This window comes from Ambystoma mexicanum, chromosome 1q, assembly GCF_040938575.1.
Source record: "Ambystoma mexicanum isolate Mex_15411 chromosome 1q, UKY_AmexF1_1, whole genome shotgun sequence".
Classification (NCBI taxonomy): Eukaryota; Metazoa; Chordata; class Amphibia; order Caudata; family Ambystomatidae; genus Ambystoma; species Ambystoma mexicanum.
Window position 1 is genome coordinate 420,542,284 of NC_090922.1, and position 13,726 is coordinate 420,556,009.

At 43.8% G+C, this 13,726-nt stretch overlaps 1 protein-coding gene across 4 annotated transcripts in view; it reads left to right on the forward strand.

Moving 5' to 3' along the window:
• The window catches only part of SLC12A4 (solute carrier family 12 member 4), a 1,569,223-nt gene that overhangs the window by 1,244,313 nt on the left and 311,184 nt on the right, over positions 1–13,726 (forward strand). For all 4 annotated transcript variants that reach the window (XM_069639659.1, XM_069639652.1, XM_069639655.1 and 1 more), the window contains exon 16: positions 2,611–2,715. In XM_069639659.1, coding sequence (XP_069495760.1) covers positions 2,611–2,715 — 105 coding nt within the window. The remainder of the gene's footprint in view (positions 1–2,610; positions 2,716–13,726) is intronic.

Here is a 13,726-nt window from a genome sequence, read left to right on the forward strand (position 1 = left end):
CGAGAAAGAATTAGGGCAGAGACTAAGAGTTTAGTGGCATGAAAAGTGAGAAAGGGACGAATTTTGCGAATATTAAAGAGGTGATAGCGGCAAGCGCGAGGGGTAAGCGAGATATGATGGCTAAGGCAGAGGTTAGAGTCAAGATAGAGACCGAGATTATGGGCATAAGGGGAGAACAGAAGGGTTGAGGGGGAAAGAGAATACAAGGAGGAGGAGAAGGAGGTGGAAGAGTAGTAGCAGGAAAGAAAAGAACTTCTGTCTTTCCGGCATTTAAGGTGAGCAAATGAGGTCACCCATGACTTAATGGCAGTAAGACAGGAGGAAAGAGTGGCGTGAATGTCTCATGTGTAGGACGAGAAAGAGCGGAGTGTCATCTGCATAGGAGTGATGTGAAACTCCGAAGGAAGAGATGACAGGAACAAAGAGAAAAAAGAAAAGGACGGAGAACAGAGCCTTGTGGAACTCTGTGATCGAGAGGAAAAGGAGAAGTGTTGCCGCCCCAGGATACAGCAAATGTGCAGTTAGATAGGTAGGAAGAGAACCAGGAAAGGACAGAACGAAGAAAACCAAATGAGGAAAGTGAGTCAAGAAGCAAGGAATGGTCCATCCTGTCGAAAGCAGCAGAAAGGTCAAGAAGTACGGAACAGTGTTTCGAATAGCAAGCAGTGAGAAGAGAGTTAAGTACCGAACATGGCTCCAATCTTTAAAACAAATTTAAAGACAATGTTTTCTTTGCAATTTAAGGCCAAATCACAACAGATCTAAATTAAATGTTCAAGATTTTCTACTACGTTGTTCGGTTGTCTTTTGACAACTCTTTACCAGACCAAGACAATTTTGTTAGACTGAGTATGCTGTATTCTGATCTCAGCATTGCACGGGACGTTGCTGAAACGGTTGATTTCCTTGCCTGTTATTGAGCTATTCAGCATAAGGAAAAACAGACGCATGCACCTTGATTGAGTCTTTCTTATTGTGGGCTGGTACTGCCTAACAGCTACTTAACTGGTGATTGCCTTCCTTCTCCATCGAAGATGCTTATCAAAAGTATAAGATTTCCCTTATTTTCTGCTTAATGTATTGTTTGATATGCTGCAATGATTTTGTGTGTGTTTATTCAACTTAGTTCGAAGGTAACCATTAATTGCGCAGGTAGCCTTTTTGTTTTTTTTAAACGCTCTTGCAATGCTGAATAATCAGAAATGATTCTGTGAATTTCACTTTACTTCTGTGGCTACAAACCTGTATGTAGTTTACCCTGTTTTGGAATTCCTACACGGTTTATTATGAAGAATAGCGATTGCCAGTGTGTATTTTTCTATTCGCCTGAAGTGGCGTGATTACTCTGACGTTGCCTTGGAAATAAAATCGCAGTAAATGCAAAGGTTTTGCGCTAGGAAGAATCCCAGCGCATTGTTGATGCAGTCTACCCTCTCTCTAGTCTGCTTTCTTGCACATGGAAAGGCATTGTTTCTCATGGTGCAGAATGATTAGCCAAATTATGGACGGCTTGTATAGTGGCGCCCCTGCCTTGCATGCAGATCTTTGCTTGTGGGAGATAGATAATATAAAAGATATTTACATTTCCAAAATGAACTTCTTAAAAGCATTTTGCAACCCAAGTCACCTTGCAAACATGGTGCCTGTCTACCATTTCAATGGGCAAAAAGTCAAATGTCGTCTCTTTTTTTTCAATTCATTATGAAACATGGAGGATGTGGTGTCGGGGAATATTATCTGTCAAAAGGTATAACCACTGTTTCCTTAAGTCCTTCCATTGCACTATGCTGCATGTGTCCTTTGTAATGGGAAAACCAGAGGGGTAGCCTAAACTAAATATAGACTCAATTGTCGTTTTCAGTATAGGTTTTACCCTCAAATTATGCTTGAGCTGACGCTATTTTGTGTCGGTTAGGCAATATTGCATTCTCTCGGGTCGGCAGTATCCCTTGTGCCCTTCTGCTACTGACAATTTCTACTATATAGCAGCGCTTCGCCTACATTCTGAAAATTAAGCAGTTGGGGTGGAAAAAACTATCGTTCTAGACGTACCTGCATCCAGAATGAACAAAATATGTGGTAATATCATTCTGCATAATATACTAGTCTAGATTCCTGGATTTGTTTTCAGTAATAAGGAAGAACATTTAAGTCCTTTTAATCTTTCTACTGTTATACCAGAAACCAAACTGTTGATACAATCCTGCCATTTGATTGACTCCAATTGCTACCCATTCTCACTGAGCTTCTACTCCGGTTCATCTATCCACTCCTGGGTGCAAAGCTTCTCTTTTAAGTCTCACAGGGTGCACATTGAAGTACAGTGTCCTGTATGACTGGTGTCCTCACTTCCCAAACAGTGTGATAGGAAGATTTTGGCATACTACCCGTGTCACAAACCCTATGTGTGCTTTTAATATCTGGGTATTGAAAAAAAGTCTGATTCATACAACTGAGGCAAAATGTGTCCTTTCAACACTTTGTTATAAAATATATTGTATTATTGATGGTCCGGTACTTCAGAATATCAGTAGGTTAGTCGTTCGCCCATTTTAAGGCATCTGCTGTCATGGTCTGAATCTGATCTTTGTTTTTCATTTTCCATTGCAGCGCGGAAAAAGAATGGGGCGATGGAATCCGTGGTCTGTCCCTCAGTGCAGCAAGATATGCCTTACTAAGACTTGAGGCAGGCCCTCCCCACACCAAGAACTGGAGGTACAGTACATTAACAAGTTCTGTTAATATGCATAAAAGGGTCTACAAATCGATTTTGAAAGAAAATTGACCTCCAGTTTATGTGCAGCTATCTTTTTTGTGCTCTTAGTTTGATGTTGGTTTCTTGCTAGCTATCCTGTGCAAAAAAGAGTTGGATTTCAAATGTAATTGCTATTACATTATGACTGAAGAACACAAACAAAAGAAGCAGACACACAGTGTATTACCAGCACTTGTGTGCCTGTGATAAGTAGTGTTGGTTTGATTTGTGGTTGTTTTACCGAGGTGGGAATGTTCGAGGGAGAAATGACCGAAGATTAATTGTTCGAAATAGTCTTCGGTCTTTTCTCCCCTGAACATTCCCACCTCTTTAAAACAACTCCTACCCACACCCCTAATCCCCACCCCCTTACTTACCTTGCATTCCATCTCGCTGTGTCCCCGCCTGTTCCCTTTCACTTCCGTGATCAGGAACCAGTGCCGCAGGGTCCTTTTTGCTTTTATTTTCTTTTATTTCCTCATTTTATTTTCTTTGGTTCAGCTGCGGGCGTGTCCCTGCAACCCCCCCCCCTCACTACACTGTATAGTATATAGGAACCTAATGGCTATTTGAATTTAGAATGTAAGGAGACCTTGTTGTACCAGTGTGCAAAATCTCAAGTTGTGAGCTAATATAAAGGCATGAAAGCCACTGCTATAGGTTATGAACAAAGTGCAGTGCATGATGTGTGTTGACGTGCGTAACAATTCCCAAAATGTATATACAGGTGTAGCCCTTACCAGCTCCAACTATGACAAGTTGTCAAACTCCTTTTGTTGGCCCCCAGATTCTCCCTTTACCATAATTGATTAATCTTTACAAACCCACTTAATACCAGAGACCAGTCTCTAAGTGCAGGACCAGGATTCAAACCTGTTGCTCTGCGTTGTCTTGCTTCCAAGACAAACTTGTTGTCCCTGAGATATCTTCATTGTCATTTAACTTTGTTTCGACATGAACATCCCATAAAAGCACTGTTAAATGTTAAAGGTATTTGTACCGTGCACCGTCACCAATGGAATTGGTCCCCAGGCGCTCAGGCTGATCAGTAAACGAAAAGGCGGGTTGGGTTAGTAAGGTGCAGAGGGAGTAGGATAGTGAGAGAAGTTGTGTCCTGTTGGCAGCTGCAGTTCGGTTTACACCGTCCTCTGACCTTTGGTGCGAGTATTGGATCGATGTCAGTCCTGGTGTGCTGTTGATGCAGCCTATGTGTTGTTTGTTTATTGTTGCAGTGTGGTGAAGTGCGTGTGGCTTGCTGTGCGAGAGGTGGTTGTGTGTGTTTTATTTAAGTATGCAGAAATGTTGAGCTTTTTGGTTAGTGGGCTGTATGACCTGCAGCTTACCTTCGCAGTTTGGCTAAATGTCTAGATTTGAGAATCCTGTATGGAGGGGGAGAGGCCCAGGTCTCACAGTATATTATGTTTCACTATATAATAGACAAAGATGTAGGCCCCACCTAGATTTCAGTGTCCTGGAAAGTGGTGAAGGGCCTAGGTTTCATGATGCATTACGTTTCACCATACAGTAGACCGAGATGGACAAAGAAGGAGGCTATAGCTAGATTTGAGAGTCCTGTATAGTGGGAGAAAGGCCCAGGCTCCACAATAAGTGGGTTTCAATAGACAGAGATGGAGGCTACACCTAGATTTGAGAGTGCTGCAAAGTGGAAGAGAGGCCCAGGTCCTACAACACACTGCGTTTCGCCATTCAATAGACAAAGATGGAGGCCACATCTAAACCTGAGAGTCCCGTAATGTGGGAGAGAGGCCTAGGCTTCACAATACATTACATTTCACCAATCAGACAAAGGTTTAGGCTACACCTACATATGAGAGTCCTGCAGAGTGGATGCGACGCAGGCTAATACTAACAATTCTATCTGAGTGCAGCACTTGCTAACATTCACAGTTCTGTCTCGATGCGACGCAGGCTGATGTTCACAAATCTATCTAAGTGTGGCACTTGCTAACATTCACAAATCTAGATGCGACGCAAGGCATCAATATATACATGGAAGGGTCCCAAAATAATCACCAATACATAAAATTTATAAAAAATTAAATGTTTTTAACCAAGGTTTCCGCTCACAATTATATTCATGCGAAAGTGTACATGTTAAAAGTAATTAGTATTTAAAGTAAAATGCAAATACTAAACATGAATAAATACCAAATCCTTTAAATCAATCGTGACCTCACGGCTTCAATAATTGAATCTTAAAAGTCTAAAGGACAGACACACTGGCAATTTAATCTGAACACTGAAAAACGCCTCTGCCAAACATTGAAGGGTCAGATAGCACAGCGAGTAGAGTGCTTGCTTTGACACCCGTCCAGAGCCTGCCGACGCAGGTTCGAATCCCGGCAGGGCCAAACTCAGCCTTTCATCCTTATGAGGTAGATAAATGAGCAACACACACTGTGTTGCTCATTTATAAGCCGCACTCAGATGCCCGAGGGTTCATCATAGCGCTGTATAAATGCGAATTATTATTATTGAGCAGAAAAGTAGCGACCGTGAAAACCACTTGGATGGTAAAAGTTTGTTGAATAATACAAGGGCATCTTTCAAAGATCTAGCATGGACGTTTTTAAGCATAGGTATAAGCCAGATCCTTCTAATGTCTGTGTACGTAGAACATAAAAAGATACAATGTGATTTTGATTTGACATGTCCAGGACAAAATGGGCACGTTTTCTTGTTGCTAGTAGACACTCTGGAGGTAAATTGTGAAAATTTGAAAAACTTTCAAACGAAACTTGATGTACAGTGCTTTTCTCTGAAGGATTTATACATTTGAGGTGTGATTCTGGGAATCTTGTTTTCATCAGATAGCCCATAAACCTTTGCTGTTGCATACAGTTAATCTGTTTTTGCATTTGCATAATCCCAGCGCTGCTTTAACATCCACTAACAATTTACCAGTGGCCCTAAAAGGTTTGCTTGCAAGATCAACAAAACCAGTTACCCCCGGTACGCTTTTGCCATGTTGAAACCAATTAAATGTGTGACCACCAGGATCACAAATATAATCCCAAACAGCTTCTTTATACAGATGAAGCTTCTCTTTATGTAATCTAAATCAGTATAGTACTGGCCTAATAGCCACTTCTAGATCTGTATGCCCTGCTCCTCCTGTGGGCCCCAACTTCCAGACATGTTGAACCTGATTTCCAGATAATCCAAGGAATCGACTTGTTTTAGGATCTTGCCATAGAAAAGTAATTTTAATTTAAGGTGGTACGTCTGATGGCAGGCCATTACTACACATGTCTGAGTTTACTACATACTTCCTTGCCTTACAAAACTCAGATGTTGTCAGGAGTTTTCAAACCAGATAAGATTTTCCAAGAGCTTGCTGAAAAGTCGTATATCTTTTAAAGGTGAAGGTTTGCATTATGCTCCTTTTTCGTTAAACGATGAACGCTCAACTACATTTCCCATGGAACTAGGGAAAAAATTTAGTCATTTCTTTCATAACGTGTGACTAGGACATCCAGTCAGGCTTCTCCTGGCTAGACCTATTAATATTTCCTTCTCTTCCTCTTTCTTCGATGCGCCTCTGCACCACTTCACTCGCTACTTCTGCCCATCATTCCTCAGGCCTGCAACCCACTGTCAGCTAACAACTTCTTTTTTTTCAAACTTTATTAATTTTACATAACAGTAAGTGGTAGTAATACTACCAATAATAACAATAACCCCCAACTCCCGTTCAAGCTCCCCCTTACAACGCATCAGATTTTATATACACATATATTATCATTAGTTTTGACCCAACACAATAGGGAGCATCACAGTGGTATGACTGTGGGACCATATATTAGCCCCGGTTCTCTTATAATTGTGCATTGCGATGGGATGAATCGGGTCTCAGGGGTACACATCTCACCCAGGTCTGTAATGTCCAGAGTTCATTTCCCACATATTTGGAATTGTAAATACTCATTGGGGTCAGGTCCCGTTGCTGCAGGACTTCCCCCACCTGCTAGCGCATCCCTCATGAGCGCGGCATAGTAGCACCTGAAAGGGTCCCATCAGTCAAGAGGTCTACTAGCATATGGGAGCATTATTGTATATCATGATTCTCTTTTCTCACACATATTTATATAGTTCAGCCAGTTCTGAAAGCATGGTGCTTTGTTTCTCCCATGTTTTGGTGATTATATATCTAGCAGTTACTGTTGCCATCCCCAGTAGTTTCCTATCCGAACCGGGGCCCTCCCTGATCATTGCCAACAACCATAGCTCTGGGGAGAGGTCACATGGAGACGTTAACATTTGAGTCAATTTTTTCCCAGAAGGGTCTGATAGGTGGACAGGACCATGCCACATGATAGAAATCGTCAAGTCCCAGTCGCATTTTTTACAAAGGGGAGATCTTTAGGGGAAGACCCTACATAGGCGGGCTGGTGAGTAATAAACTTGGTGCAGGAACTTGTTGTGAATTAATCGTAGCTGGTTGTTCAGGGATAGGTTACGTGTTTGTGTGCATACGAGTTTCCATTGCTCTTTGTTTATCACTGTCCCCAGGGACCGCTCCAACCTAACTCTATAGTTCTGACCCCTCACCTCCTTCAATGTTCTGATCATCTTGAAGATGGTGGACAGCAATGTCTTAGTGGACAGTGGGTTAATCACATATTGAATCAGTGGTGAGGGGCGGGGGCTTGCGGGAAACTAGGCCATGTGGATTTCATCACCTCCCTGAGTTGGAAATAGAGCAGCATAGTCAGTGCCGTCCACTCCCCCCTGGCTTTTAGGGCATTACATTTTATAAACGGCTCATTCAGCACCAGGTCCCCTCGAGTCTGGATTCCCAGCCTCTCAAAATGTGTCTGGAAGACCTTCTCGTGTGTAATCAGGATCCCCCATATTTTAAATATAGGGAGGTTCGGAGAGTAGCAGGTTACCGTGCCTGTCACTTGACAGGATTGCTCCAGGCTTTACACATGATTTCCACTGGTTGGATCTCGCCTCCCTCCATTGGGCACCCCCATAGCATTCCCTTTAAGTCATTTGGATAAGTGATTGCTTTTGCTAAAAGTCTATGCGGGAGTTCAGGCATGGGGGACCACCACCACACAGTGTACTGGATGTGTAAGCTTTGCACCGGCCCAGACGACTTCCCTCCTGTTGTGAGGTCTCTGCATCTGGCTCCCCACCCTTGTCTGCTGACGTCCGACTTGATCACTACATCCGAGATCGACCCGAAAATGGCTCTGCTGTTTCATGCTTCCATGTGATTGTACCACCACTACTCTTGCCTGCCTCCATTGACAGTGGGACTTGTTGCATGTAGGAGATATTCCCCCTCAAATGGGTGTCGCTTTCCATCTCTGGTGGGCTATGTAGTGAAGCAGACCTGACAATATGGCTTGAATTGAGAATGATCGTAGTTCTATCACTCTGGCTAGTTCCCTGAAAGAGAAGTTCTTGCTCAGAAGAAGCTGAATCTCTTTTTTGATTCGGTGCGTTTGCTGTTGCATCCTTTGCATTGTGTCTATCGTAAAGCCCAGAAATTCCATTGTCTGAGACCGTATCAAGTCTGATTTCTCACAATTTACGAGAGGTTCTAGGCTCTGAAGTAAATTCACTGCCCTTCCCGCTTGTGGAAGCAGAATCTGTTTGTCCTGCGACATGAGAATCAGGTTGTCTAGGTATTGGATTAAACAGTAACCTTGTTACCTGAGCTGTGCAGCTATTGGCTTCATGAGTTAGTGGGAGCCCAAAGAGCGGAGGAGAGCCGAATGGCAGACTCGCAAACTCACATAAACAGCCTTCCCATCTGAATCTCAGAAAGCGTCTGTGCGGAGCAAAGATCAGAATTGTGAAGTAGACCTCTTTTAGACTGAGACGTATCAGCCAGACTCCCTGAAGGAGTATATCCCATAGCATGTGGATTCCTTCAACTTTTAAATCCCTGTACAGAATATAGCCGTTTAGTTCCTTTGGGTTGATCGCTGGCCTCACTTTCTCCTTTCTCTTCACTAAGAAGAGATTGCTCACAAAGTTCTTTGTCCTGTGACACTGGCGCAACAGCTTTTTTCCGCCATCTCTGCCACTTTCTTGCTTATAAGGGTGTGATCCTCTGATGAGAATAGCATTGGTCTTGGCTCTGCCCTCTAGTAGGGATTTGCAAAAAGCTCTCGCTAAAACCCCCTGACTGTCTGTCTTACCCACGCGTCTCCTGACAGTTTGTCCCATGCCTGTGCGCAAATCACTATCCTGCCCCTAACTGCCAGCTGTCGCGCTGCGCTCAGCACACCTACCTGCTGATTGGGCTGGCTGTCGTGGGGGTCTTCTCCAACTGTGGCCTCTTACTCTGCGCCCTCTCATCCAGAAGAAAACGTCTGAATTTTGTTCTTGCCAATATTGGGGCAACACTGTATTTGACTGGGACCTCCGGTCTGTGGCATATCAGTCGGGACAGTGGCCCCTTTCTCTCTCCGCCTTTGGGAAAACGTTTGATGAAAATACTCTTTTGATGGAGGTTTGGGCTTTCTCCAGCACTGTGTAAGTGCCCACAAACTTAGTCAGCTTTTTGGCAAAGGAGTCTCTGAAGAGTAGCCCATGCGCTGTTGCTCAGGCTTCAGACGACCCTAGTTCTCCTAGCTTGGGGTCTATTTTTATTAAAATGCCTTTTCGCATTTTGGCTGAAATGGCACTATGGGCGTTCCCCAGGAGGAGCTCTCTGCACCCAGCTGGCTAGGACATGCAGTTGTATCTGGGCACCCGTTTCCATTGCTTCCTCTGGTTGATCTTGGCTAGGGGCCTTACTGATTATCGCACATATCTTGACATTCTCTTTATGCTGGGTCTATCACTTTATCTGGGTCTTTGATGCCCTTACCTAGGAATGTAAGCATGTTGGCATCAAACTCTGGTGTAGCAGTCACTTTGCCTGCTATTTCGGGGAGCGGGCATTCAGCTCTTAAGCGACTCCTCACTTCTTTGACTAGGGCTTTTTGCATCCTCTCCTTCAGATATTCCTCCACTGTGGGAGAAGGCGTCCATTCCTTTGGCTATGGCTTGACTAGCTCTTTCAATGCAAACATCCCCTCTCTACCTTCCCATTTCTGCAGAGTCGTGCTATGAAACCTTTTCCTTTGCCCGCCCTTCCGGGAAACAGACCTTAATTCCAGCAGTTGTAGGGACTCCTCGCAATCAGTCACTTGACTTGACCCTTGGGAGTCATCCTCTTATCCTTGCCCTATTATTTCTACCTGCTCGAGGGTCTTACCAGAGACTCAACACTTTTCTCTTTGAAGTAGGCTTCTTTAAGCCTACTAAATGAGTCTGTGAGCTACTTGCTTCTCTTGCAACTTGCAGCATCTTTTTGCCCTTGGCAGTTAAAGAGCCTCTTGAGGGCTTTAGTACTCCCCACTTCAGCCGTGCTGCCCGTTCTTTTTTGTGGGAGACTTTGCCCCTCACGTGCATCTCCATGTCGTCCACTCTAAACTGGATTGCGGCAAGCATGTCTGACACTGCCTTTTTTGTAGAGGTCTTGACTGAGGATCCAAGGATCTCCTGCATGCTGGCAGCTATAGAGCTATCCTGCTCTGCAAGCTTCTCCTCTAACCATTCTTTCTCTGATTGTGCCATATTTGGTGTCGGGTGCTATGCTTGGTATTTTATTATTTTTTAAATGTCGTAATTTAAGGCCAGTAGAGGGGCCCTAGGCGTCTGTGTGTTCAAGGTAGGCCTATTTCAGTACGCTAGGCAGTAGGATGTTGGTGCACCCCTGGGCGGCTCTGTGCTCTGTATCCTCGCGTCAAGTGAAATGTTGACGCAGTAGTGGTAGATGCAGCAGGAGTCCTGCGCTCACTTGCTCATGCTGCAACTGCTGCCTGGGCCTGCAGCACTCTCCCAGAGGTTTCGACCCGCTTCCCGCTCTCCTACCCTGACAGAGGGCGTTGCTGCGGTTTGTGGGGTGAGCGCGACGAGGGGGAGGGATCAAATCCTTCTTTCCTCTTTGGGATAATCCTTGAGGGGAAAAAGCACTAGAACTGCAGGCTTGATCTTGCTCGCCAAACTGCAAGCTGCCTGAGCTGCGGGGACCTTCCGGGTCCCCTTCCGTGCTCCTCTGCTCACAGAGCTCCCCTCTGGCGTTCAGAGGGGACGAGTGCAAGGGAAAGGAGAGAGAATACTCTCCATTCCAGAGCTAACCCTCAAGGGAACAAAGCTGTTGAAAGAAACACTTCATATTTATTTCTGTGTATGATATATATGAGGAAAGAGGAGTCGGTCTAGCTGGGAGAAAGCCCGGATTGGATGCTCTAGTCACATGTTATTAAAGAAAGGACTACAGTTTTTTTCCCTTCACTAGTTTCATGGGAAATGACGTAGTTGGAAGTATTTGTTTAATGTTCGAGTTAAAGAAAGAAAGAGAAGCATAATGCGCACCTCCTCTCCTTTCAAGATCATTACCACGTCACCTGCATACAGCAAGATGCCAATTTTCTTTTGGTCAATGGAAGGTGTCAGCATTTAAGTTCAATATTCTTATAGACAATTTGTTTATATGAAGAAGCAATAATAATAATGGGGTTAAGACGCATCGCCCTTAATGCAGACATTTATGATGATTATAAATGATCTGGTCACTCCCCCTTTACATCCCTATCTCAAAGCACCATTGGTACCCCTGTATAATCCTTTGATTGGTACCAAGAGCTCAAATGGTACATCCAGCTGTGGTAGAACATCCCAAGGGATATTGCGTTCCACACGATCAAAAGCGGCTATAAAATCAATAAAAGCAATATAAAGTGCATTATGCTTAAGATGTACAAACGTACTTAATAAAAATGCCTTAAGCGAAATGCCTGCTCACTTGTCCCCATACCTCTCCTCAAGCCGGATTGCACATCATAGATGATTTGATTTTCATCTACCCAGTTCTCTAAGTGACCAAAAAGAATCGTACCATTCTTTTTTGGTAGGCTATATAGTTTGATCCATCTCCCTTCTTATAAAATTGGATAACATTTCTGTGCAGTTGCAATTTGCAGGCATGGACCCAGATGTTTTAATCATGTTAAAAAAGGGCACCCATATTTGGGATTGATTTTTTTTTTTTTTTTAAATGTTCAATGGGTAACCTATCCGACCCTGGGGCTTTAACATTTTCAACAGGTAGCTTGCAGAAAAAGCCCAGCGGGGAAATTTGCAGTCATGCCTTGTTGTTTTCTAGGGTCATTCTTCATAGTATATCACCTCCCTTAACCATGTTCCTGGCTCCTGGACGTTGACAGCATCTGAGATTCTTGCGTGCAAGCAGAAGCTCCACACAGGCAAAGTATTTGCAATGTGTGCCTCCCTCATGGATGCTGTCATCTTACTGCATCTGGGCAAGCACATTGGAGCTCTGTCCCAGAGTGGGCCATGCACAGAAGGGCGCAGACTGCTGCAATGGTGACTGACTAAATGATGGGTCGCGTCCGCTATGCCATTAAACCGAACAGTTGGTTCCTGCTCACTGTGCCTTAAAGGTTCTGCTCTATTTTGCGCTCTGCAATCCTGCTAGACCTTCCAATTCTATAATTTTCGGTCCTCCGTTTTTTCCTTTTTCTCTTGGCCAATCCCTTTCCACTTGTCTCTGGTGGTATCGCCTGCACTGCTCTAGTTGACCTCCTGCCTCTCTGATCCTATAGAAATTGCTGCCTTTTCTGGAGATACTGGACCACAGCAACTACTCTACCAGCATCGGGTGCTTTGGACCTCATCTGTGTAGTCCTCTTGCACTGTCCTCGCACTACGCAAAGTCAGATGCACTCTGACTGGGAAGTCCGCACCCCTTAGACCCAGTAATACCTGCAGTTGCATCTGAGTGTGATGGACTCTTCTTACAACAATTTCCACTATAGAAGTCAGCCCAAAGCTACAGTTGACCAACCAGCAAGACCGCAGACCACGCTAAGTAGAGTTACTCACCACTTACGCTGCACACAAATCTTGACACAAGTATAATTTTCCAATCAAATACATTATTGTGGTAAAATATAACTGCATTAAAGATGTATTCAATAACAATGTGGCGCACATCTGTGTTTTGTGACTTTCGCTCAACAGCCTGTTTTGGTAACCATTCGTTTACATTGCTTAAACAGCTATAATGAAGTCTGTGTTCTGACCTCGTCACAGGTGCTGTGAAGGCATCATGAAGTAGACACAGACAACTGAATTGAAGTTTGGGCTATAAACTTTATTAAACCAGAAAGAAGGTGGAAAAACGCCTAGCTTGCCCTATGCTAAGGTGGGATTTGCCTGCCTAAACGAAATTAAGGATAGTCTGTGTCAGGCAGTCCAAAGTAAATGTCTGTGTCCAAAACCTATACTTGCCCTCACATCTATTTGTATACAATGTGTAGGGATGCCAGTATCAAAATCATTGTTAAATAACAATTCAGAGCTTCTTCCAGCTCTTGGTTTGCAAAAAAAGGTTCCCTTCCCCAAGGTTCGAAATAGTTCACAATGCAAAGGGGTTCCCTTCCCCAAGTTTTTAAGTCTTTCAACACAATTCTTTGTGATACCTCCCAACTCTTCAGGTTTTGGTTATCTTTCACCAATTTTATAAAGTTTGGTTCCTCAATTTCAGTTCACACAATGTTTCCTTTAGTTTCAATTACAAGCTTCTTTGTGGGTGTTTAAAGTGGCTTTTCCATCGGTGGGTGTACACGGTCTAGGCGCAGTTCTCGGACCACACGGCCCACCCATTATAGGTCATGAAACCGACACACCTAACTTGCTTCTTCATATACACGTTGCTACGGTTTCAGCTATACAGTAGTGCTTGGTTCATTTGAATTTCCATCCTCATGATGCTTTGCCATTGCTTGTTTTGCCGCTATTCATTTACACAGTTCCTTTTATATTGTGAGATTCCACAAAACTGCTTTCATTCAGATCGATATTCAACAATACTTGCTTTCATTCAGATTGGTATTCAAAATGCTTGCTTTCATTTAG